General features: G+C 34.8%; 1 protein-coding gene across 1 annotated transcript in view; it reads left to right on the top strand.

Annotated features, from left to right (window-relative positions):
- Naf1 (nuclear assembly factor 1 ribonucleoprotein) overlaps positions 1-14,986 on the top strand; it is a 37,562-nt gene extending 22,576 nt beyond the window's left edge. The window contains exons 5-8 of the mRNA XM_004848238.4: positions 4,243-4,403; positions 6,714-6,765; positions 10,020-10,122; positions 13,803-14,986. Of these exons, the coding sequence (XP_004848295.1) occupies positions 4,243-4,403; positions 6,714-6,765; positions 10,020-10,122; positions 13,803-14,266 (780 nt within the window). The 3' untranslated portion in view covers positions 14,267-14,986. The remainder of the gene's footprint in view (positions 1-4,242; positions 4,404-6,713; positions 6,766-10,019; positions 10,123-13,802) is intronic.
- The last annotated feature ends 12,797 nt before the right edge of the window (positions 14,987-27,783 follow it).

Raw genomic sequence — 27,783 nt, 5'->3', positions numbered from 1 at the left:
ACAGGATTGTGCTGTACGTAGCTCCTCATGTCCATTGGTCTTCATTCTTAAGAAACCAATCCTTTGTTTTGGAAAAAGCAAAACATTTCTTTTCCTCCAGGAAGTAGTAACAGAGAGGAGGAGAGGGGAGAGGTGGCAAGGAAAACATATTTCTTCATTTTCTGAATGTGAAGTGAAGTTATAAAACCTGATTTTTTTCTTAATTTTTGCTTATTTTTCATGACTGTTGCCTTCTCCTAATAGTTGATTTAGACGATTTTAATTGCAAAATACCCAACACTTTGCTAATTAAAACTGATGTTTTTATATTCCTCAATGTACTGTATATGAGATTTTCAGACCCATAATTGTAACTAATAATAATCAGCTCTTCTGTCATTTGTGCTTGAGAGATACCAGGTAAATATGTAACACTTACACTTCTAGCTTTAGATATGTGGCAGAAGCCTAGAGGTGAATATTACATCCGTCACTTAAGCGAGCTTAGTAAATCCAAGTATTTCAAAAACATTTGGTTATAAATCTAAGCAATTTGAAATGATTCCCCAAATTCGGAAAGGGGAAGGTTTAGAGTATCTATGAAACCAACTGTTGATCAGATGATAGAATTGAAGCTCTTTTAGATCATGAACTAATCAAGGCACTAGTTTTACCTCCACAGTAGCCAACTGTTGCACGTCCTTTTTCCTCTGTCCTTCACTGCCAACAAAAATAATTAAACACAGTGATAACTTTATGTTCTTTATCTTATAAAAATTATTTGAAACTCTGTAAGGAAGAATTATTGACATTTTAAAACAGAAAACTTGCTAAGAAAAATCACACTGCTGAAACAAAATTGAGCTTACAACTGAGGTTCATTCCCCCTCCCGCTTCCTTCCTTCTTCACTGTTAGACAGGTTAGTCTCAGATTTATATTTCAACCTTTGCCCTTACCCCCAGTGATGATTAGTTTCCCCATGGTAAGTAGAGATGTCTATTTCCCTCTCAAATATTGAATAGGAATTTATTAAAGATTATATAACAGTCTTGGTTGATAGGATGTGATGATTTTCAGAAAGTTCCCCTATGATACTGATGCAGTGTTGTTTTATCCTCCCTCAGACTAACTTGTGATACACACGGTGCTACACACAGTGATTGAAATAATCACCTGCCTTGACCAATGCATTAGGGTACTCTCTACTTATTTGTATTGTCTTCATTTTTGTTAATAGAGGGTCAAAAAAGCATGAAAAGATTGATGAAAGGTAGTTGTAGATGGGTGTAAAGGTTACTTTCCTCATGTTTTTTCTCCTGTTGCTAATTCAGTGAAAAGCTAGCTTAACTGGAGAAACAGAAGAGCAGAATACTGGCATTCTCTGAAGGCTGTTGCAGGGTGGCTGAATTCAGATCTCAGCCCATCACACACACAGCCTTGCAATATTGCTCGTGGGGCTGGAGATTCCTTGATGTACTTGTGACTTAGAAAAACTGGGAGTAGCCTCTGCCCTCAGACTAACCCCTAAGGGTCTGCCATGGTGTGTGTGTGGAGAGGGGAGGAGAGTGTAGCTCGGCAGTCTGCTGAGATGTCCTAAGTTGGGCCTGTGTTGTGCACACACTCTGTTACTTTTCTGCTTGTCAGTTTTTCCGAACAGGTCCTACCTTATGTTAGTCCTGCATTATGGTAGTGGCATGGTTGAGCCTCTGTGTGGCAGGAATCTTTGTATGAGTATTTCCATAGGGCATATATACTACTTAAGTTATAAAGCTGCTTGCCTACCTCAAAGTAAAAGTCTCAGTTATCACTGTCTTAAACTCTGCTAAATTGGTAAATTTTCTCCTCAAGGTCTATTATTTCCTTTGTTTTTATCTCCCGTTAAGGTCTTGAAATTACAAAATCCCAAAAGTGGAGTGGAATCACTGAGCAGGGATGTGAGTTATTCAAATAGAACAGTATGAGAAGATGTGGGTGGCCTGAGTCTGCTGCATTTAAAGTTGTTCTTTATAGTTGAGCTTTCAAGCATTAGTCAAGCTAAGATCTATTCTTTGAAACTGATAGTTATTTAAAATACTGTTAAATCCTTCTTTTCTGTAATTCTGGATTAACTAAATTGCTTGTATGAACCCAGTAGATTTTCCTGAGACTATTTGAAGTAGGACCATGAATACATATGAGTCAGTATAGGTTCATTCCACATAGTAGTTTTGTGGTGTGTCTTTCTATTACCTGCTATGGGTGGTTGTGGTTTACTCAAGACCTTGTAATGATTTTATTATAGCTGTGGCTCAGAAACATTTCAGATCCCAAGAATAGGCAACTGAAAAATTATGTTTTGCCATTTTGTCCAAGAAATTTGAATGACACTTATATTTTAGTTCAAACCAGACTCCATAAACCTTAAGTTAGTAGAAATTTCTCTAGTGAAGTAGTTGTCACAGTTAAATGAAATTAGAGCTGTCCAGGAAACAGGTCCCTGGGAAATAGCCTTACGTAGCAGGTAGCAGGAAATGATTTTACCTTCTACTAACTGATTCATAGAAATCTTTTTAAAAGATAGGTTGTATCTCTAACTTAAGAATCAGGTTTGTCTGTATCAAGGGAGTTAAAATAGTATAAGCTGTAAGAGTGATACTGCAGGGCATCCCTTCCATCTTTTGCAGTTCTCCTTGGAAGTTTACTGTTTTTACCTACTCATTTTCAAAGCTGATGTCTTGTTATTTTCTTAGATTGTTTTACTTTTAAAATTGAAAATCTTTAAATTTTTGACACTATTGTTATTTCAGAATACCTTGACATTTTAATGGCCACTCCGTGTTTTTAGAGTAATCATAACCTTGATGGGTTGTCTGTTTTATGTCTTAATAAAAATGAATAAAAGCTTGAATACTGTAGGTTACAGAATAAGGAGAACACATTTTGATAATCCAAGTACAAAGGATGTGGTAAAATAGGCACTGTCGGTGCAGTGATATAAGTTGGTCAGAAGTATTTAGTAATCTACATCAAGAGCTCTAATAGTTGCCATACTTTAACCATCCCTTCCAAATCAACTTTTAGAAAGTTTAAAAAATTTTAGAGATTAACGTGAAAAGATGTCCATCTTGCCATCATGTATTATGCAGAACAAATTGGAAGGTGTCTAAATTTCTTTAGCACTAGTGAATAAATTTAAAGGAGCTTTACGAAACCCTTTGAAATTATGCTCATGAAAAATATAGCATGAAAAAATTTAATGCAGCTGTATGTATTAATTTTTAAAGGGGGCAGGATACAAAACTTCAATATAATCTCAAAAGAATACCAATAGCTAAGACTGGAAAAGTACACACTGACATCTAGTCTCTTTATTAGACATATTTATTATCAGAAACATTTTTTAAAATTCGGATAGTAAGTTAGAGGTTGTAGCATCTTTGAGTTTTTAGAAATAAGAATCTTCAAGTTCAAATCTACTTTTTTAATACAGGAAAAGTTACGGTTTAATATTTCAGCAATGTTGAACACTCTTTAGAAACAACAGAATTGACCTAGTACCTGTTTTAAATCAGAACTTTACTGTTGTGTGTCCATAATAAGATTCCAAATGCAGACAGTATTTTATTTTCATAAGTTACCAGTTATAGTTTTCTGTACCTTACATCTTAAATGAACAATTTAAAACATAATTGAATCTAGAATCCACTAGCTAAAACTAAAGTGATTTAATTTAGCAAGAAACAGTTACAGTTCTTTTACATTCATAAAAATTTGGGATGAGGGCCGGGGATTTAGCTCAGTGGTGCCGCTACGTGTCTTACAAGCACAAGAGCCTGAGTTTGATCCCTGGTACCAAAAAAAAAAAATTAATCAAAATATGAAGACTTTGAGTATATTAAATTGACTTAAATAAGCCTGGGGTGGTGTCACATGCCAATATCCCAGCATTCTGGGAGACTGAGGCAGAGGATTGCAAGTTTGAATCCACCTTGGGCATTTTAGTGACTTAGCATGACCCTGTCTCAAAATAAAAAATAAGTACAGGCTGCGATGTACTTTAGTGCAAAGACCCTGTGTTTGATTCTCCGTATCACAAAAGGCAGTGGCGGGGTTTGTTTGTGTGTGTGTGTGTGTGTGTGTGTGTGATTCAAAAACGGATAATTTATCGCTCTAACATTGACAAAATTACCTTCCTTTTTATCTGGTATTTTTAAATATTGCTAACTTTTCAAATCATTATTTTACATGTTAAACGAAGTCTTTGTATTTCTTCTGTTTTACAGATATTTGAGATATTTGGACCTGTTGCACATCCATTTTATGTGTTGCGGTTTAATTCTTCAGACCACATTGAAAGTAAAAGTATTAAGATAAAGGAGACTATGTATTTTGCTCCATCAATGAAAGATTTTACCCAGTATGTTTTCACAGAAAAACTTAAACAGTAAGTACTTTATTGACATATGAGGTCTTCGCTTATCTGACATTTTATATTTTAAGGATAATTTTTATTGATGGTAGTTTCTTTTAGTTGAATGATCAGTCTCCCAGAGACTTCATTTGTCTTTCTGCTGACAAGTCTGAAAGCTATAACTTGTTATCAGATCTTACAAATAGAAAACATTTATATTATTTTTTCAAGTGACAGGATCAGCCACCATATACAGACAAAAAAATTTATAAATTTTTTGAGTTCTAGCTCATTGTTTTTTTCCATAAATACTTAGTTTTGTAGACAAGCTACTTCATTGTCAGTGAAAGATTCTTTTCTGTTTTTAAATAAAATTCTCTCCAGGTTACATTCATGAAATTAATTATTCTGTATAAGCTATGAGAAGTTGGTTGACATATCCACTAACTGAGTGCTGTATTTTGGCTGTGAACATGCTGACGCCTGACACGTGACTAGTAATATTTCTGGATATTTGTGCTCCACCTGGTATGTTGTTTTCAGGTGTTGGTTTTATTGCCAAGTATTAGCTGTAGAGCTACCTTTAGCAGTGGCACTTGTTATAATTATATAACTTTTTATTTAAACGTGGTACATAAATTCAAGTAGAAAGGATTTTTCTGTATGAATAAGTGGAGTGCATTGACATGTTGTAATGAACTACTTAAAGTGTAGTCTAATGAGGAATGGAAGAAAAGCATGCAAAAGATTGGTCTCATTACAACTTCCATTTTAAATTAAGTCTAAATTTCACTTATTATTTCAGGGATGAAAATTTGGATCTTGATAATATATTAAACTCATGTTTTAGAGTCCACATAATTTTTGAAAGGAACATTGTGCAAAAATTATTTAAGCTGATAGGAAAAATAAACATAAAAGTCATAAAGATTTTGCAGTGTTCTAGAATGATGCCTTAAATAACATTTCATTCTGCTCTGAATTTAAGATGTTGCTGTGGATATGCCCTATATTTATCTTTAACAAGATAGCTTAAAACAGGTAACTGAAAAGGTTTTCTGAAAATGTTTATTAGAACATTTTAGGTAACAGGAGCAGTCTTTTCTTGATTTGAACTCCACACGGGAAGAAGTAAAAATAAAGCAAAGAGTTGGGAAGTCAGGCTGTCCTTCTGAGGCACCACCTGACCATGTGTTTTGGGGTCTGTCGTGGGAACTTATCACTACTCCCTGTCTAATGATTGTTCAGATTTATGACCCGTCTTTTTTTTCATATAGTTCTGTACGTCCTGTTTATAGAGCCTGAGTGTCCTTTTTTTCATACAGTACACCTTGTTGATTCAGTGCTGTAATTTTTGCTGATCGTACAGTACAGTACTGTAGTTTTATGTTCTGTTACACATTCCAGTACTGCATGTTGTAAGAGTTATGCAAATAAAAGCAAACTTTGTTGATAACTGATAAAGGTAGATATTATTATTTAAAATATTTTACTGAGTTAAAGAAATTAATCATGTGGGACATAAAGACATTTACTGTGATACTTTTAGTAAGTTGTTCTTCTTTTGAAGTTACAAAATCGTTCGATGTTGTTTACCTCCCCAGGTTGGAGTTTCCTTTGACCACTTCTTTGTTCTGAAGATTGTCATGTACATAGAATATACAATTCCTCATTTAGCGACCAGTTCACTTTAACAACCCCACAACGGGAGAGTAACTCGGTAGTTAAACGAGGAATGTCTTTGTGCTGTATAATGCTTTGTCTTTGAGGTGGAGCAGTTCAGCTGTTTGAGCTCACCAGCCAGCAAAGCCTTGTTTAATCTCAGCTTCCCATACACTCTACATACTGTCTTGCTGAAAGTGCTTTATGGAATTTTACTTGATCTTTAATGGATTTTGACATCTTGTGGTAGTGCACCAGTTTGGAAATTGTCTAGTTATGTCTTTAAACTCCAGGATCTCATAGGTAGTTGATGTTGAACATTTACTTGTTGAACTCAGGTATCATGAAAGTAAAACTTAGAAGAACTTCAAAACCACTTCTGTCTGCATACTGCAGTCTTGGATTGTCATCTTCATTCCCTAATCCTAATAATTAGATGTGTCCAGACTTTGTTTTTATTATGAGCCTTCCACATCACTTAACATATAAGGTAAAGGACACATAAATGGTCTATTATCTTTTGCTAGAGATAAATGACATAAATGTCCTTTTTTTTTCGTTAGTTTCACATATATTGTAAAATTAAAGGTCTAGCTCCTGTCTTGTACTTGAGTATTTTTCATTCTGTTATAAGCACTTATGTGAGCCTTGTCAATAAACCCTTTTTTGACTTGTTTATAGGGATAGGGGATCAGACGCATCATGGAAGAATGATCAGGAACCGCCACCGGATGTAAGTATAAGTGTTTATACTCGTTATTTTACCAAGTAGGATATTTAATATTATAAAGTTTTTAATAATAATTATCTGCACATCACCTGCCTTGTTATTTTATGTTTAATCAACTTTGTTGATAACTGATGAAGGCAGATATTATTATTTAAAATATTTTACTGAGTTAAATATATTAATCATGTGGGACATAAAGACATTTACTGTGATACTTTTAGTAAGTTGCTCTTTTGAAGTTACAAAATCATTAGACGTTGTTTACCTCCCCATATTTTACAATATAATTACCTTCCTAAAAAGAGACCACTTGATTTTCTTTTTGTATCTATGTTAATAAGGTAATAGTTTTATCCTCAAAGGTCGATTGATAATGTAGTCTTTCTAGGAGTGTGAAGTTAATTTGAGAATAATATGTAAATGAGTGAATTATGTAGTAAAATTATTTGGCCAGCTGGAGATTTTTAAGCAGATTTTCTTGTGCTCAGTTCTGAAAAAAATTGTTTCAGTACAATATTAGGGTCTTTTGATATTTTCAGATACAACTGATTATTTTAAGTGTTCTCAGGCAATGCCAAAGATCATAGTCTTTGTTAATTTTTAACATGAATCAGGTTTATGCCCCCTGTAGAGATCTGTTTTATACAGGTCTGAGTCACTTAAGCAGTGAGTGATCCTGGTTTAGTATCTTTTATACAGTGAAATGTGTTTTCTACTTAATGTGATGTATACATGTGATTCCTGTTATTGCTCTTTATATTTATTTAACATTATTATGTTTAGAGTATTTTATTACTGAAATTATATGTTTTAAAAGTGTTTGGAGATTCACATAGATCTTAAAATATATCTCTTGTGAAATCCAGATACTCCTAATACAACCCTGTTGTATCATACCTAAGCATTAAAGTTATTAATTATGGTAATATTAATTGCTTATGAAACTGGATGATTAGGTTAGTTACAAAATTAAATCATGAATGCTTCATTGATGTTCATTTTTTTTTAGGTGGCAGAATGGATCATTAAATATGCTGGGTTTTAATTTTGCAATAATTGTTGCTGACATTTTATAGTCCAGAATTGCTACCTGACATTGATCATAGATTAGAATGTTAGGTTTAACCTAAAAACAAAAACCAAAAAATGATGTGCTATGAAGGTAGGAAGCTTGCATATAAAAGATAATAGTAGAGATTATGAGCTGTGAAAGAATGCATAAAATTTACTGGAGCCTAACTATTCTCAATTAAAATCCTTTAATTTCTTTTTCCTACTCCTGAGATGATGCACAGTGATTTAAGATGGTGTAATAATCTTTATTAACATTCATTTTTTTCTCTTTTGCTACATAAAAACTTTCAATTTGCCTTACAAATACCATATTCTTTCACGCACCTGCATCTGCACATATTGTTCCCATTCTCTGAAGATTTCCTTTCTCTTATTTCCATAGCTAATTTCTCATTAGGTATTTAGCTGGGTTATCTATACCAAGAAGTCTTCCTTTCCTTTTTTTTGCTCTTTATCAAGCCCCACGCTCCTGTAGCACTAAGCCATAGTACTTGTTCATTATATCATTGCTTGTCTGTTTCTCCATTTTACTGAACAATTCAAAGAAAATGCATTCTGTCTGATCTCAATATTTTCTAGTGTCCAGTAGATACCACATTTAACCTCAGTTAAAAAAAAATCTTAGCACATTAAGATTAGTAGTAAAAAATTAGGCACTTGAAAGCACTAAAATTAGTTGACATTTAAAAATTTGATTATAGATTCCAAGGTATGTTGACTGCTAGCTTATGCAGGATTTGATCTAGAATATATTTCAGTAAGGCCATACTGAAAATTCCATACACAGTCTTTTATATGTATTTATTCTTCGAAAATCTGTGCATTGCCTACACAGTAAGCCTTTTATATGAAACAGATCTCTTTTCCAGTGTTAATGAAAAAACAAAATACCTGAAATATAAGAAATCATGCCAGTCATATATAGCTCATGAATCTTGGTTTTCTGGTAGACTATATCAGAAATTCGTAGTTATAGTGGATTTTATATTTCTGATTTAATGCGGTGTCCTCATAAAACCTGGATCATATATCTGTTTATGAAAGCCCTTTTCCTAAGTCCAAACTAAATAGCATCCCCAGGATGTTTTTATACTATTACTTTTACTTTATTTATAGGCTTTACTGTATATCTGAAATTACATTGTAAGAGGAGTTAATACTGTATACCTGTAAAGAAGTAATCCTTTACAGAGTTTAGAACAAGGCTGGCATATAATGGGTATGTATATGTTCTTGAGTGAGTCATAGAACAGGGTATTTTTTTTATATTGAATGCAGCGGTGTATGGAATATGCTTAATCTCGACTACTTCCTTCGACAGCAGCTGCAGTTAATGGTGAATCTGGAGGTGAGACTTCTAATGAGGGAATACCCATGTCTGGAGATTGTTAAACATTGGCATTTTAAAGTTACTGATTTGAACCTTTTTGTGAATTAAGAGACAGAGAAAAACCAAACCTTGACTGCACAGCTTGAGTAATGGCTTGTGTTAATGAACATTCATTGGGCAGTCATAACAAAACAAAACAAAACACATTTTAACATTTATACAGTGTGATAAAAAATAGTAAGTTTTTTAATTAGAAAAATTTTATTGAAGTAAAAGACACATTGCCATTAAGTATTCCCCTTACTTTGAACACATTTCTCCCATCATTGCCACTTGCCGAAGCAGTTCTGGAAGTCCTCTTTTGTGAGTGTCTTCATTTGTGCTGTCATGGCTTGTTTATTTCCTGAATAGATTGAGAACGTTTACCTTTCCTGTACATTTTAACTTTGAGGGAGAGCCACACAAACTTGGTGCCACATTGGGTGAATAAGGTAGATGAGGACATGCCACAGAGTTTTGTATTTACCTGCCTTTCTGTTAGATGGCACTGTTCAGCGGCATTCACCATATATTTGATCGTACCTCAAAAAGAAAAGAGGCCTCGAAGAATGACTCAGAGTTTTCAAGAATAATGGGCTAAGTATGTTCAAAGCAAGGGGAAATAAGTTTTTAAAAATTTAAACGTGAACTGTTCAGTCGTAATTAATTCAGTTATTAGTAGGAAATAGTAAGTAGTGAAACAGGCAACTTGTTTTCAATGTCAGGTGGTAAATAATAGGTTTATTCTCACCCAGAGTATGTACTATTGAATTGCAAATCCATGTAATATAATTTGTATGTTTTTATCTGTAAGGCATTGGATTTCAGTGATGATGAAAAAGAAAAAGAAGCCAAACAGAGGAAAAAATCTCAGATTCAAGGTCGGAAAAAACTAAAATCCGAGTTTAATGAACCAGGTAAGTGAATGGAATATATAGTCATTCTTTATCTTCATTTCTGTCTAAGTAACTGTATCAGTAATGGAACTGAAGGAAACATCTGGGTTGCTTCTGTTTATCTCTTCACATCCAGTTAGGTGTTACACAGCATGGGATTTGGAACAGGAGAATCCAAACAAGCAGTGGTAGTTTTATGGAACTAAGGCTATAAAAATGTCTTACAGGAGTAATAAGCAAGCAAAGCCTTCTTCGAGGCATTTGTATCAGCACTTTTATCTTAAGAAAGCTATTTGCTTCTACGTTTGGAATTTAAGGATGTGTGCTGCTTAACACCCCAAATCATGGTATTTTTTTTAACCTACATTCCTTTTTATCAACTTTTCCTAATTTCTCCATTTTTTAAAAATTAAACTTTTTGGAAGATAATTGTAGATTCACATATAGTTGTTAAGAAATAATAGAGATGCTATATTCCCTTTACCCTATGTGCTCCAGTTGTAATATCTTGCAGAACTTGGAAGTACAGTATCACGATCAGGAATGCTGACATTGTCACACTTAAGATGCGTAACATTTCCATCATGAGAAAACTGCATTCTTCTTGGCTCTGGTCATTTTCTTCTGTACTCTCTCTTCACCTTGGGACAACCACCTGTCTCTTCTCCGTTTCCTTATTATACTTTGTCATTTCAAGAAAGAGAGGATGGAAGATAATTAATGTATGTTACATGTATGTACCAATCCCCCCGAAATGAAAGTAAATTTTGTGTATTGCATACATATACCAATAAAAGTTGTTAACTTAAAAAAAGAAAGTTACATAAATGGAGTCATACAATATGTTACAAGTGAGGATTTGCTTTCACACTGACCATACTTGTCTGGAGATCCATGCAGGTCATTACATGTATCAGTAGTTTGTTCCTTTTCATTAAATAATACCATTTCATGGTGAGAATGTACCACAGATTGTTAATCCCTAGGGACATCTGGGTTGTTTCCATTTTCTGCAGTTTAAGAATAAAGCTGCTATAAATATTAATGTACAGTTTTTTGTGTGAGAAAACAAATTGCCTTTTCTCTGATACAAATAGACAAGAGTGCAGTTGCCAGGTCATATGACAGTTGCATTGCGTCCTTCATTTTTTTCACTGTGGCCAATATCCTTTTACATTCTCATCAGCTATATCCAGATGACTCAGTTCCTTTTCATTCTCCCCAGCTTTAGGTGCTGTCATTAGTTTTTTTGTGTGTAGTGATATCTAATTGTGCCTTTAATTTGCATTTCCTATTGGCGGGCGATGTTGAATATCTCTTCTTGTGTGGTTCATCTGCTCTGTACGTGTATATCTGCTCTAGTGATGTTTGTTCATGTCTTTTGTGCATTTTCTAATTGTATTTCTGTTATTTTTATTTTATTATACATATATTGTAGATACTAGTCCTCTGTAGGACATATGGTTTATATATAACTTCTTATATCTGTAGTTTGTCTTTTCATCCTCTTAAGAAGGTCTCTTGCAGAAAACGTTTTAGGGAAGCCCAGTTTAACACCTTTCCTTGTATGAAATCTAGTAACTGCCTGCCTACCCAAACCCACAGATCTTAAAGATGTCCTGTTATCTTTTTTTACTGAAGTTTGTAATCTTTTGTTTTACATTTTACATCTATTACCCATTTTAAGTTAAATTTTGAATAGGATGAGAGGTTTTGATCAGTGAGCACTCTTTTCCATATAAATGTCTAATTGTTCCTGCACTCTTTGTGCAAAAGCTATGGTTCATATAATGAATTGCTCTAGAATCTTTGTCAGAAGTCAGTTTGCTGCATTTGTGTTGACCTATTTCTGTGTTCTGCAGTTTATTTCCTTGATATATGTGTCTATACAACAGTGTTGATTATTGTGGTTGTATAGCAAGTCTTGAAATAGAAATAGGGGAGAACAATATCTGGTACCGTATTCCTTGTTTTTTCAGCATTATTTTAGCTATTCTAGTTCATTTGCCTTTCCCATATAATTTTCAGAATTATCTTCTCTGTATCAGTAAAAAGTTTTGCTGGGCCTTTTATAGGAATTTCAGCAGGTCTCTGTAAGTGTGCAGTGGCATCTCCTTGTTTTAATTTACATTTCCCTGCTGACACAACATAGAACATCTTTTCATATGCTTGTTCACCGTCAGTGTGTCTTCTTTGGTGAGAGCCCGAATGCTTTGGCTTGTTTTCAATCAGGGTTTTTTTTGTTATTTTAGGGGGTCTTTGTATATTTTTGATAATAGATTTTATGTCTTTGAGAATACTTTTTCCCACACTGTGGCTTTTGTTTTCATTGTCTTGACAATATCTGTCACAGAGCAAAAACTTTTAATTTTAATGAAATTCAGTTTATTCCTTTTTAATAATGGTCTTTGATGTCCTGTCTTAAAAGTTACCATGAACACAAGGTCTTCTACCTTCCCCCCATATCATTTTGAGTTTTATAATTTTGCATCTTATCTTTAGGTTTATGATACATTTTGAGTTCTTAAAAAGGGGGTAAGATGAATCTAGATTCTTTTTTGTGTATGGGTGTCCAGTTATTCCAGCAACATTTGTTGAGAAACTGCCTTCTATAGGTCTAGTTCGGGGCTCTCTCTCTCCTGTCCCATTGATCTATATAGGTTTTTTCTTTCACGAATATTTCACTGTTATTACTATAGGTCTGTGGTAAAACTTAAAGTCAGGTAGTTATCAGTCCCCCAGCTTTGTTGTTCTTTGGTATTGTTCAACTGAGTTTTTAATTTTGATATTATACTGTTCAGTTCTAAAATTTCTATTTGTTTCTTTATCTTCTGTTTTTTATCTGAGACTTTGTAATTTTCATTTTTTAGAGTATCATAATTTCTTGTTAAAACATTTTTATGACTACGTTATCTTTCTTAGTTAACTAACAACTTTGTGTTGCCTTGGTTAATTTTCCTTTCTCATTGAATTTGAAAACTTACTATTTTTTATGATGAGTCACTTTTTATTGAAATCTGGATATATTGGGTATATATATTTATACTGGATATAAGACTAGAGCTTATGTAAATCTTGTTTTTCAAATACTGTGTTTTGACAGGGAGAGGAAGAGGGTAGCTGATGTTCAGTTATTCTCTTATTGATACTGAAGGGCAAGGGGTGCCTCATTACTGCTGGGATCAGGCACGAGTCTCTGGCCACTGTCCTCTGACCCCTGTGGAGGATGACCGCTTCTCCACGGGACAGTGACAAAAGGCTCAGTCTTCTCTGACACCACACGAGTGGCAAGGGGAGAAGCTGCGGAGCTGCTTGTTAAAGTAGAAGCTTAGGTTTCCATATGCTCCTCACTGTTGCCAAGAGGCCCTGTCACTGGCCCCTTGCTCACCCTGCCTGGACACCAGTGGAGGGAGTGCCAGGCTGTAGACGGTAGAAATCCAGGCTCTCAGCCTTTGAGAGGGCACCTAGCAAGGGTGCTGCTGCAGTTTTTTTCTGTGGTATTTGGCTGAAGTTACTTTCTACAATGTATTCTGTCTTGCTAGGCTTTTTCCTTATCTTTGGCTTTAAGTTTGCCTTTTCACTTTATTGTGACTGCCTTAAATTGGTAACTAAAAGACATTACTAAAATTTCTGACAGTTCCTTTTGATATAGTACACTTAATTTTAATTCTGATTTGATGTCTTTTTTTCCCCACTCAAAGGCGAAGATTTTGCTGAAGTACATCAGAATTGGAATGCTTATAGCCCTTCTTCAGAGCATGCAAAAGGTTATCACAGCAGAGAGTTCGCACGTGGATTTTCCAGAGCCAGATACCCTCGACCTGGCCGCAGCAGGCCTCCACCTCAGCAGTTTTATAACTCAGAACATATGGTATCTCAGGAGGCTGCTGGATTTCCACCGCAGAGACAAGAGAGTCCTCTGATGCCGCAGTACCCATTTCCTCCTCCGATGTTTGACATGCACAACTTTGCACTCCCACCACCACCGCCTCCACCACCGCCACTGCCCCCATCTGTCAGCATGGGGTGGGCTGCACCCAACATGGCCCCTCATCCAGTGCTTAACCTGCCCTACTCCCTGCCCCCGCCTCCTCCTCCTCCTCCACTGCCTCCCCCACCCTCTCCCGCAGATAGTAGTGCTTCTCATTTTGGACCTTACTATTAGGGGCATGCATCATTCCCAGACAAATGTGGACTTTTCATAGTATATATGTTAAGGTTCTTGTGTTTTTAAGGAAAAGAAAGTAATTATGGGGCTAGATTTTTACAAACACTGTAAAATACTAAGTGATTCAGTTGTAAGTTGATATATATTTGTAACTTTTGTGAAATTGTATTCATATGGAAATTTTAGCTCAAGTTCTTGGGAGTAAATCCAATTATGTAATACAGTTTTTAATTAAAACTTTGAATCATGCTTTCCTGTACTCCCACCCATGAAACAGTATATATAGGAATGGATATGGAGCACGTTCCATCATCATTAAAATACATTGAACACTGATTGCCTTTTCTGGTAAAATCTGCAAATGAGATGTTGAAGTCCTATTCAGAGTCCTTAAAATAAACTATTTTTATAATATACTTTCAGAATTTATTTTGATTATAAGTGCAATTTACTAGTAATTAAACCTCTTTTTTAAGCAAGTAAAAAGTATAGAGGAGAAAAAACATATATTGTTAGAATCGCCAACTCAAGTTAATGTTAGTTATGCATTTGTAAATTCTGTATCTAAGCAGATGTCCATTAGGCAGTATTCAGAGCTTTACTCTTTCACCTCTTCATACTGAGATGTATTTAAGGCTCACTGGCTTCTGCTTCTGTTTTACATCTTTTTACATGCTTGGCACAGACAAGATGCTTAATAAATATTTATTGAATGAATGAATGAATTTAGAGCTTTTCCTTAAACAGTGACTCATTTTATGTCATCGAGTGTAAATATAAAGGAAATGGTGGAAGTTTAGAACTAGAAGAGGCCTTCAAAGTCATCTAAACTATTTGTCATTTAATAAATGAAGAGCTTAGCTAAGGCTTCCTAAGAGGCCCGGTGATTTCATGAAGGTCATCAAGACGACAAGGAGTTGAACGTAGCTTCCTTGTTTCTTAGAGTAACATGTTCCATTAAACTGGTGCTTCCCAATTTTTCATTTCTTCACATACTTAGAAAATAATGTTTAACACATTGAAAGAACTTGGAGACTGTTTATCATAAGCTGGTGCACTATGAATATATTGCTCTCCCACTTTGGCCCCTGTGGACTGAGAGGCCTGCAGGATCCTTGTACACAAGTTGAGAAGCTCTGCCTCAGAAAGCCTTGACTACCATGTGTGCATGTTCTTCATCTTTCTTGGAATGTTTTTGCTGCTTCTCTTTAGGAGTCAGCTTCATAGTTTATGGTAAACAATAGTATTTTTTTTTGATAGAATTAAATGAAATTATGTCTTAAAAACACTAGAAAACTCCCAAAACCCTTTTTAGTTTCTGTAACTTAAGTGTTGGCCATCTAGTAGTGGATATGTAATGTCTAAAGAAATAGAGAAGTGAATTATACCATTCAATACCTGCTTTCAGTTAAGTTGGTAGTTTTATCACTTAGACCAAATTTTCCTTCCTTGGTACTTAGTTCAGGGCTTTGGAAACTTAGAGGTTCCTAGAAATCCCTTGGATACTTTGCTAAAAATGAACTTTCTTAGGACTTTATTCTCAGATTTGAAGTTAATAGCTAACCCAGGTAACTGCAGGAGTTACTCTTAGTGTGCAAATATTTTAGAGCAAACATACTACCATAGCTACAAAATTTGTATCTTTAGCATCTCACTTGATGTATTTTGTCTTGGCGGTGTACTTTATTAATTGCATTGTCCTTTGGAGTTTGAGGAACCCAATTGTGATTTTAATGTGCCCCATCCAAAATTCCTGTTCTTAAATGCCATTGGGGCAGTGTAAAGATTTGGGCTTTTGGGGATGTAATCATGTCATAGAGGCTCCTTCTTATCTGTGGATTAGTGTCTTAGAAAAGGAGGAAACGAGTTTCTAAGGTCTTCTTCTGCTTGTGGTTTCTCCCACTATGTGAAGACCTAGTGTTCCTCCCTTCCAAAGGGTGTAGCAACAAGGTATCATCTTGGAAATGGACAGCAGCTTTCTTCAGATACCAGACAAGCTAGCCATCTCCATGTTGGATTTCTGAACCTTGAGAACTGTGAGAAATTTCTAAACTATGTAGTTTATGGGTTTTGTTATAGCAGCACACACAGACTAAGACACCAACTGAAGAAAAATTGTGTAACATCCCCATTTTAATCTTGTAATGCTTTTAAAATCATCTCACATTCTTAAATAGATGATACAAAGGTAAATACTGAAAATTTTCTATGTGCAGTTTCTCACTTCGAATAGAGAATTTTTATATTGGCTTTTTTTCTTATTATAAGGTGACTTCACATGGCTACATATAAATAGTTGCCTTTTGATGTCTACTGTTGTAAATGTAGAATTAAAATTGCTTCCTATGCTAATATATTTATTTTTTTAAGATGAATATCTCCTTTTACAGAAAGATAGGTCCATAGTAATTAGCTACTTTCCTCGCTGAGACGTGATACCTGACAACCCAAAAATTAAAGGAGGAAAGATAATTTTGGCTTACAGTTTCAGAAGTTTCAGTCCATGGTTGGAAGGCTCAAATGCAGAAATGGGATCATGGAAGGGCCTTCCACAAAGGAAAGCTGCTCACATCATGTGGGTCTGGAAGCAGAAGGAAGGTGCCAGGGAGAGAGAGACTCTTTCCAGGTCACAACCCCAGTGACCTTCCTTTTCTGACCAAAGCCCCCTCTGAATAGCAGGTCAGCTACATCACCTGCATAATCCAATCACCTTTTGTAAACCACACCTCTGAACACGAGGCTTTTGGTTGACATTCCAGATCTAAACCATAACAGGTAAGTTGTCTACCAATTAGAAATGCATCCTGAAAGAACTGGGTGGACCCTGTCTAGTGCTGACGTGGAATAGAATGCACTTTTAAAACTCACCAGCGGATATGCCTTACTCAGTCCTGTGTCAGATACCATTGTAACAGATAACACAAACTAATTTTTAATGAACAGAAACTTAGTGGCTCAGGGTTCTGGAGACTGGGAAGTCCAGTGTCAAGGTGCTGGCATCTGTTGAGAGCCTTTGCTGCACCATTACATGGCAAAAGCAAGAGACAGCCCTTTTCTAATTACATCCATTCTACTTTTAAAGGTAGAGTCCTCATAGTCTAATCACCTTGGAGGTCCTGTGTCTTAATATTGCTGCAATGGGAATTAAGTCTCATGAGTTTTGGAGGCAACCTATTTTCAAAACATAGAAGGACGTTTTGTAAAAGTGATGTTTCATGTAATTAAGTCATATAGTTAAAGACCAAAATAATATCCTTGACTTTTATGTAATGAAATGATTAGCAGCAGACCCTAGATTATCAATACAAATGGGACATAGGGAAATGTAAATAATAAGCAGTGGGGCATATCTATGTGCAGAAATCTCCATTTGCTTTGGAACAGTGAGAAATATAGTGCGCTTGCTCATTCTTAACTTTTGCCACCCACGTTCTGATTTGTCACTTTCCACCCCTACTCCTTTATGCCCTACCTTTTTATTGGCTTGATTAAAGCTGGTGAACACCAAGTACGTTTTTTTAAATGCAGGTCATTTGGTGGGTAAGAAATGAGTAGCATCCAAGTTCCAGTTATTATAATTTTAAGCTATTTAATATGAAGAGATAGTATTTAAGATCTCCAGATATTAAAAAATCTTAGTATATGTTTTAAGAACAAGGTTTCATAAAATAACATACTGTTTTGAGAAGACAGAATCCAGGATGTAATATTTATGTACATCTTCCAACAATAACGGCTGGCATTTGAGTTCAATTTTATGAACTTAACTTTATAAATTTTAATATAGTATGTTTAACTGGATTTAATGTTTTCTAGTTTTTTACACAGCTCTCTATTATTGAATTATTTCTGTTGTAGAAAAGGCAACCCCACCCCTGAATCATTCAAGTCAGGGAATACAAGCAAAAGAAGAGAGATAATTCCTTATTTGTTTACTTTTCATTTTTTCCCAATCTGTTTAGCTAAGGTCTTAGGGTAGCCTTAAAGAAAAAAAAATTTTTTTCTTAAGACACTATCTTCATATATTCAGAATATTTTCAAAAATACAGTCTACTTCTGTAATTGTTTGGGAAAGTATAGTATTTTGCTAAATACTAGATCCTTTACAAAAAGTTAAAGAGATTAACATGTAGAATGAATTAATTCATATGGCTTTACAGTATGTATTTAGAAAATATTTGTTCTGACATTGCATGCTTATCACTGATGATAAGCCAAGTCTAAATATGAAAAATAGATACTTCTAGTAGAATGACAACTGGTAAATATTTTTTAAATAGAGGATTGTATTCATGAGAATTCTTCATAAGGTAATGTTGCAGTTACACTATTCATAATTTAATGCTTTCAGAGTCAAAGAGAAAAAAAGCTTATACATTTCTGCCCTTTTTTGCAGTTTTGCTAATATCCCAAAAGTCTAATCTTTGTTATTCTGTGATAACTGATCCTAAGTGTATGTGATATAAATTAGGATATGAATGATACCTCCTATGAGTATGGATTATATGGAATTATATTCTAGAAAACCAAAGAAACATTTATTACACTGTGACTGAACCTGAAATTAAGAAATACCTTCTTAATACTATCGCAGTATTTTTTTAAGCTACTATCAGTAATGATATTACATCTTTTGACTGCTCTAAATGCCTAAATTTTTTTTATTAGTGAATTAGACATGTACAGTTACTTAGTGTCCTGGAAACAAGGTACAAATGGTAAAACATCTAAAGAGAAAATAAACCATGAAGGAAAATATTAAATATCCTCTTCTGCACATTCAATAGAAATTATATACTTAATATGTATAATTAATATGCAGCTATATATATTTAAAGGCTAGTACAGAAAGCCTAATTGTTATGCAGAGTTCAGTTGCTCAGTGCCTTTTATTCCTACGTATACTTAGGGTTGAGTAAATGGGAATAAACTTTATATTTCAGTACTTCGTTGTAGTCACATTATCCCTCAAATAGAACAAATTGACCTTATTCATATGACAAAAGCTTTTCATTTATATTGGGGAGAGATGGGCCAGATATTGTACTTAACAAGAGATATGACCCAAATAGAACAAATACAAAGGAATAAAATCTATTAGCCTAGAGTATTAAAATGTGACAGGTGATTGTGCTCTGTAGTGTTTCCAGGGTAGAGATGAATTAATGTTCTCAGTACCAATAGCCAGTACAGTGTGCAAAACCTGTTATTGCACCTCTTTAAGCCTTTTATTGTGTGCTCCCATGACATCTAGGAGTGCTGAAACACATTTGTTCTCTGCCCTTCCCACAACCCTTGCAAATATCTGTTTGATTATGTATCATGCAGTGTTTTACCTCAGACATGATTTGGCACTGTCAGACTCAATTATGGCTGGTGTCTTAGCATCTGATGTATTCAAAGCAAATGATTAATTTTCCTTAACACTCGTTTTTGACTAAGTATAATTGTTGATGCATATATTGGTGACAATATGAGTTCAAAATGAATTCTGTTCAGCAAGATAATGGATAGAAAAAGGGAGAAGAAAATAGCTGCAGGCATTAATTTTATTAATGTAATCAAGTACTATTTTTTGTAATCAAGTACTATTACTTTAAACCATATGAACTTGTCTACAAGATCATGTGGCTCAATATAATGTAGACCATGGTATATAGTATTTTTCACATTTTTTTTCATATAATATCTCCCTCCACATAGGAAACACTTTTAGAAAATAGCTAGCAGAAATCATGGAATCACATTTCTCAGAGATACTTCATCTTGGTAAGAAGATAAACACTCAATCATAAGGCCTAGAATAAATACAAAATCTTTTGTATTAGGTTAGGAAACCACTGGTCTTTAGTGTGAACTCTGGCTCTTAATCTGGGGTGTTCATTTCCCAATGTTAGAAAACCCACCAAAAATCAGTAAATTCTACGTTTTTCTAGGAGAGAGGGTCTATGACTCATCTTGTTTTCAAAAATATATGAACAGAGGGAAAAGAAAACCGGTGGAAACAGAAAAAGAATCCCTCTCAAGGTTTTCCACTTTTGAAACAGGTATAAAATATAAATGTTTCTCAAATTTGACAATACACAAATGTTTTTTTAAAAATAATTGTTATAGACACCCAAGCATATAGGTAAGCCACAGTTTGAGAAACATTGGATTAAGCAAAGAAATTTTATTTTGTGGATAGGTATTTTCAGTTTCTTACAGAATGTTTATATCTGCAAGAATATGTCTATGAACCTCTTTAAAGAAAAACTTACCTACACGATATTGGGTTTTTAAATGGCCATGGATGAAATAGTTCTGAATGATTGTTGCCAGAAATAGAGAAAATATTTAATGGTCTTAGCTATCTAGAAAATTTATAGGATGTATTCTTCTGCCTGGTAAAGAATTTAATTTTAATTTAGACTATAAATGGGAAATAATTCTCACACTAAAAGGAGCAGTAACTTCAGCTTAATAAATTCATCTCCATTTCACAGAGCTCATTCTAGGCATATGTGACAGAGTAAATTTTGAACATATTCACAAAATCTAAGGCCATTCTACAAATACTGAAGAAAAAAAAAGGCTCTTAGTGCAGTGGTAGCAAACTTAAGGCACACATGCACAATAGGCTCTTTGTTATCATTGAAAGCTCTAAAAGTTTCACCATTCCTGCTGTAGAGGAACACAGAAAGTCATCCAGAAAAGTTTTTCCAAAAGAAGAGAAATGAAGGCAAGACCAGAGTGAAACCATTCTAGGCCTAACTGCAAAGGCATCTTTCCATTTCTTCTGGGTAGGGGCCCTGGATGATTGTATGTAACTCCTACAGTTGGCTAATGTTTGTTTTAGAGAGCAAAATATATAAATTGCCCTTACAAAAAAGTGGATTCAGTCATGATAATTAATACTTTGTTAGTTTTCACAAAGTTCTAGACAAAGCACACATTCAGATCCTTCCACATGTAGCTATCTGCACTGGACAAGACAATTCTTGCTTGTTCCCAATGTAAGCAAGCAGCAGTACCCATTATAAAATGCTCATTTAAAATGTTTCTTTTCTGTCTGAATGCAAAATGCAATATAAGCACAGACTAGTAAGTGGGCTTTGTCCAAATACTCATCTTATTATAATTGATTGCTTAATATTGGTCTTCCCTTTCAGAGTATTATCTCCAGCACTTTTTGATCACATCTGTTTCCATTCCTAGCACACAAAAGGTATTTAAGAGACAGCCATTGAAATCATGTTTCCAGATACTCTGCTGATTCATCACCCCTGGGATTTGCCTTTGTGTTTCTAAGTATAGAAGCTTATATGTGCTATTTCCAGATGAGTGACAATTTTTATTTAATGACTTCAAAATACTTCTAGGGTATCATAAACTTATTTCAATATAGAAATCCCAGTCAGCTGTTTCTCAAAAGTGGCTCAGAAATATCAATGCAAAATGGATTCAATTTTTTGTCTTGGAACATTTTAATTTAAATCTATTTTTAACTAATACATAAAAACATAAAATTTGTGTATGCCACGGGTTACTGTGTGATGTTGCAGTATGTGTATACTGTATTGGTCGGCTTTCCTGTTGCTGAGAAAAATACTTGACAACTGCAACCTAAAAAAGGAGTGGTTTGTTTTGGCTCATGCTTTCGGAGGTTTCAGTCCCTGGTCACTTGGCTCCATGGCAGGAACATGGTGAGAAAGCATGATGGAGCGAGGCTGCTCACATCATGGTGACCAGGAAGTGGAGCACAGAAGAGGGCCAGAGAGGACAGGACCTGGAACTGGATACCCCAGGGTCACACCCCAAGATCTACCCAGACCCATCTGTTTTACTAATCCCCTATGCAGCTCTCCAGCCAATCAAGTTGGCCAGTCAAGTTTAATCATCACAGATATTTAGTGTAATATTTAAATCAGGTAAAACATACTATCATTTCTTTATAGTAAAAACATTCAGAATCCTAGCTTTTTGGAATGCAGTGTTACCTCAGTTTGCAAACAATTATTTCCAAGATTCTGCTTGGAAACTGAATTGGATGAGAACTGAATCAAATTCAGTGTTTACCTTACGGGGGAATTTGATTTGGCTCTTGTCCAATTTGGTTTGTGACTAGAATTGTGGAAAGGATTAAATTCATGAACTGAGGCACCATTCTATGCAGTATGTTGTTTATACTGATAGTCACCCTACTGTGCAATAGCACATCACAATTTTATACTCTTACCTAAGTATAACTTAGTACTCATTTCTTATGGCTTGTATCTAGATGTCCCCCTAAAGCTTCATGTGCCCATAGGTGGGCATTTTCAGAGGTGGCAGATTCAGGGTGTATGAATATGGATTACAAGGGTGTGATAACTAAATTAGTCCACTGTGGAGTTTTTGCAACACCCAATGGGTCGATGTCTGCTTGGGTTGACTCGAGAGGCAGAGAAGACTGCTAACTCTGAGGAGCCAAAACATCTTGAAGACAAGATGTTTCACCAACTCGTGAAGAGATGGAAGCTCCCTAGGGGATGATCAGATAAAAGTTCATTATTCAGTCAAACTGTCACCATGCCTTGCTTGCTTGCCTTGCTACCTAAAATAAACATCTGTGCTCAGCAGAACTCCTTGCTTTTGTTGTTCCTCAGTAAATCTGGGGATTTAAGTAGAGTTTGGAGCTTTACTTTATTCTGATAAAGTCCTCTGCCCTCCCAACAAAGATATTCTCTGTTTTTCTCATTTTTCATTCATCTCTCTATCAGGGTTTGCTGGCCTAAATCCAGCAGTCCACTGATTGGTTTAGCAAAGTTCTGGGTGTGGATAATGGGAGGGCTCACTCTGGGTGAGGGTGGCACCATCCAATAAGCTTGCAGCCTGGATGGAATAAAAAGGAAAGGGAGGTTTGCCACATGATACCTTCTCCCTGCCATGCCACACCATAATCTTTCTCCTCTGCTACATCCCTCTCCCCTGCTGCCCTGCCTTGGAACACTGACTATGAAATGAAACCTCTACAAACTGTGAGTTAAAATAAACCTTTCCTCCCTTAAATTGTGGATGTTGAATATTTTGTTCCACAATGACAATGTAACTAAGACATCATTGGTCAACCTTTCCCTACTCCCCCACACTCCCTAGCTTCTGATAATCACCATTCTACTCTCAACTTCTATGAGGTCAATTTTTTTAGATTCCGCATATGAGTGAGATCATGCACAACTTATCTTTCTCTGCCTGCCATATTTCACTTAGCATAATGACCTTCTGGAACTGGCTCTGAGAGGGCTTTATTCACCCTGATTTGGAAATCATAGCATTTTAGAACAGGAAAATTAATGTTTTCCTCAGGAAATTTGCTTAAAGTCAGACTTCAGCTTACATCAAAATATGACTACCAGACCCTTTGTTAGGAATAATAAATCTACTTTGTGATTTTTGGGTTGATTTATTTCAATTTTCTAGCAAGATTGTATTCATGTTGCTTTATCTGTAAAGGTGCTCTTCAGAGTGCTGACCTTTATACACTGCTGAAAATAATGGATGATTATATATGGTTTCCAAGGAGTTAAAAAATGAAGAATAAGAAGGGAAGATTTGATATTTCAACAGCTGTTTTCCCTTCACATTTTCTCTACTTTGTAAAATAGCTCTAGAATGAAGAAGCCACTAGAGGCCATACACTAGATTTACTGTCAGAATATGAAAAGCGAATATCTGTGAATATCTTGGAGTATCTGGTAGGAAATTATATATAATTTTCTGTTAATCTTTTAATGAACCAGCATAATGAAATTGGGTTTAAAATGACATTGAATTTTCATCTATTCATTTATTCAATGAACATTTGTTTTGTGCTTATTATTTTTTTATTTGATGCTAAGGATACAACTCAGAGTACAATAGTAGGAAATACACAGACAAGGACACCTGGTGCTGTCTTACAAGTATATGTTTGTGTAGGCTATGGTGAGAACATAGAAGAGATGGGTAGGGATGGAAAAGGAATAAAATAGGGAAATAAGTCCCAGAGAAAATGTTCCTGGGACTGAGTCATAAAAATAAGAGATAAACTTTAGAAAAGCTGTGGAACTATAAAGCAGCTCAGTAAGTTTTGAAACTAGCAGACAGATATGATGGATGAAAAGCATTTGGAGATGGAATGGAAGAAAATAATCCCTGAAGCTGGAATGGAACTGAATGCCAAACAGATGGCAGACAGCTTTGGGAGGCTTGCCAAGGAGTTTGGATTTTATTCTGGAAGTAATGGGAAATCCTCACCACATGTTCCACACTAGGTTTCTGACATACTTCCTTCCATTTTTGGAAATGTCTCTATACTGGAGAATAAGAAGGGGCAGAAATGGAGAAGTAGATTAGGAATTACTAATGAAGACAGTGTAAAAGGGTGATGATGAGGATTTATTCATGGGTAAAATGAAGAAATGAGTATGTATAATACAATTTTTGGAACATAAATTGAAGGACTTGCAATGTTAGGGGCAGGGCAGAAAAGAAAGAAAGCTGTATGAAATGTCTCAGGTTTATGGTTTAAATCACTATGTAGGGTCTCAGTTAATGAGAAAAGGAATAAATTTTGCACATTTATTATCATAACAATATTGTGAGGTAGAAAATGACTATTATGTTGCAAAGGAAGAAAATGTGGATTTGTATAAAGATTGCCCATTTCTCACAACTAATTATTGATGAAATCCTGTTGAACAGAGATTCTGAGATCTGAGTATATAACCACCAGTCTATCTTGATTCACAAGCCAATAATAAACTACAGTATTTTCAAAAATCAGAATTGAATAATAGAAAAAAGTGTTATGACAAGTCCTAGGAAAATAGCCACTGTGGTGGTGCATGCCTCTCACCCCGGCACTCTGAGAGGCTGAGGCAGGAGAATCACAAATTCCAGCCTGGCCTGGGCAACTTAGTGACTTAATGACACTTAGTCTCAAAAAAAAAAAATTAAAAAGGGTGGAGAAGGTAATTCACTGCAGTTTCAATCCCCAGTACTCCTCATAGAGAGAGAGACTAGGAAAATAAAAACTATTGAATAAGAAAACAATAGCGGTAACAAATTCTACTTGGAGTTTGGCAGCAGGTATTTAATAACCCATATGCCTTAACTTAGATCACACACACACACACTTAAAAAGTAATTCAAGGTCAACTCACGATACAATTTTCTACTTACCCTCACAATGTTTACTTATTTTTCTCAAGAATCCCTAATAAGGATCCTGGTGATAGCAGTTTCATAATTAAGCTGAACATTTCCAAGAGTTTTATTCATGCATACTCCACTGGGTTCTAACTTCATAATATTCTAGTACCTCTTAAAGGAATTATTTGAAAACTGACTTGTTTTTAAAATTAGTTGTTTCAAAAATTGATATAAAGTTACTAGGAAGAAACTAGATTGTTTTTTAAAATTAGTATACAGGTTATTAACATTATCCAACTCCAATATAAACCAAGTGCTAATAATTATGTATCTGTTGATGTATGTGTCAATGTTTAAAAATTGTTTCAGCAAGAATTTAGTCTTCTAAGATCTGCTGAATTGAGAGCCTCTGCTATGTCTTTTTGTTTTTTAGAGTAGGCAATCTAGCAAGTCTCCTTTACCCCTCCCATATCATTGTTCTTCTCTTATTGGAATATTCTATTATCTCTCATCATTAAAAAAAAAATGTCTTTTAGCCCACTTTACTAGCTACTCCTGTTTGTCCTTGCCAAAAAAAAACACCTCTTAACAATATTTAAAAGCCCAGTTTCCAATTTTTCTTCTACCATTTTCTCTTTATTCTAATTAGGCTTTTATCTCCACTGATTAGTGGAAACTGCTCTTGTGAATGTCGTCAATCACTTTTACAATGGAAACTATGATAATCTGATCTCAGTTCTCATCATACTGAAATTAACATGTTTGTGTGTTTGATATAGTTCTCTAATCTCAAAGTTTTTTCCACTTGTCCTCCAGAATATAAAACCCTTGTTTTTTCTTTAATCTCACTGATCACTCTCAAATGCACCACTTATTGCACAATTCTAAAAGATGCCAGTTAGGTAGACCAAAAGCCAAACTGTGTCCTCTAATTCCCAGGCTCCTTTTCTCCTTTCTTTGTCTTTTAATATAGAAGTGCCACAGGGCTCTGTGTTTAGCTTATTTCTATTTTTCTCTTTCACACATCACTCAAAACCAGAAATCCACTGGCCTCTTTAGATGACTGGTAGATATCTTCACATGCCCAAAAGGGAATCATAAATATTCATTCTAAATATACTTTTATATTTCCTCCAGAGTTAGTTTCATTAATTTGTCTTCCAAGGTACTTCTTAGAAGTTGTCAAATTTATTTCAAAAACGATTTTTGTAATATGCTTTCTATACCCTTTTAAATTCTGTAAAATCTGTGGTAATGTCTCCTAGATCTTAATATTGTAATTTTAAAAATGTATAACTGATATTGTATAACAGGAAGAAAAGATCTAAAAGAGCAGGGGAATTGGGAGGGGTAGGAGAAGGGAAAAAAGGGAAAGGAAAAAAATATGAGAAGAGGAAAAAAATGGAAACAAGGTCTTTGCAAATAGGGAAGGGTGGAGGAGGTGAAGGGAGGGCAAGGGAAGGGGAAAAAACTAAGAACCAATATACTCATGTAAAGGTACAAGATCCCAATGATGAATGTAACTGTATTTTATACTGGAAATGTACCAATAAACTTAATGGGAAAAATAAATAAATAAATAAATATACCATACTTAAAAATATATATATATACTTACTGAAAGTTTCTTCTTTCTCAGTTGATGATGATTCCATCTTTCTAGGTGCTCAATCCTCAGACACCTGATTCAAAACAATAAGGATTGCATATTATATTTATTTGGGGATGGGGAGGGAATAGTGATGGTTAAAATAGAGACATAACCTACTTTCCAGTTTTCTAAAAGTAGCTCTTTAATGTTTCAAATGAGTTGACTATCACTAAAGAAATTTACTATCTTCTTTTCCCCTGATATTCATTCCTTCCTCACCTGACTGATATTCATCTTTTTGTTTGACATCAAATCAATTTTTCATCTTTCAATGAAAAAGCATACATTCAACACTTGTCACTTGGGAAAACCAGTAAGAGTAGATATGCAACAACTGGAGTCATATCCAGAAATCTATTTAAAAGATTTTTTTGCCAGATACACTTGGATGAGGAGTTTTCTAAGGAGCCTTCAAAAATTAATATCTGGAATTTAAATTTTTAAATTTGTTTCTAAGATTCAATATGTGAAAAGGAATGCAGCTCCAAGTTATTGTAGAGAGAAAAGCAAACTCAAGCAACTCTATGAGTTTTCATGTAAATCTTTAATCTGTTTTCCTAAATACAAATGAACCCCAGGAGATGTTGGTTCCTGATACTAAGACTACTAATATAAATATGTCAAAAGTGCCTAGAGCTCATCAACTGTGGGTTTCAAAAATCCATATACTATACATATTTTAACTTGATAGAAACAAAAATACAAAACC

The sequence above is a fragment of the Heterocephalus glaber genome, unplaced genomic scaffold (assembly GCF_053883595.1).
Source record: "Heterocephalus glaber isolate CG9 unplaced genomic scaffold, H.glaber_assembly_v1.0 deba00001460, whole genome shotgun sequence".
NCBI classification, from domain to species: domain Eukaryota; kingdom Metazoa; phylum Chordata; class Mammalia; order Rodentia; family Bathyergidae; genus Heterocephalus; species Heterocephalus glaber.
This window is presented reverse-complemented; position numbering and strand designations above follow the sequence as displayed.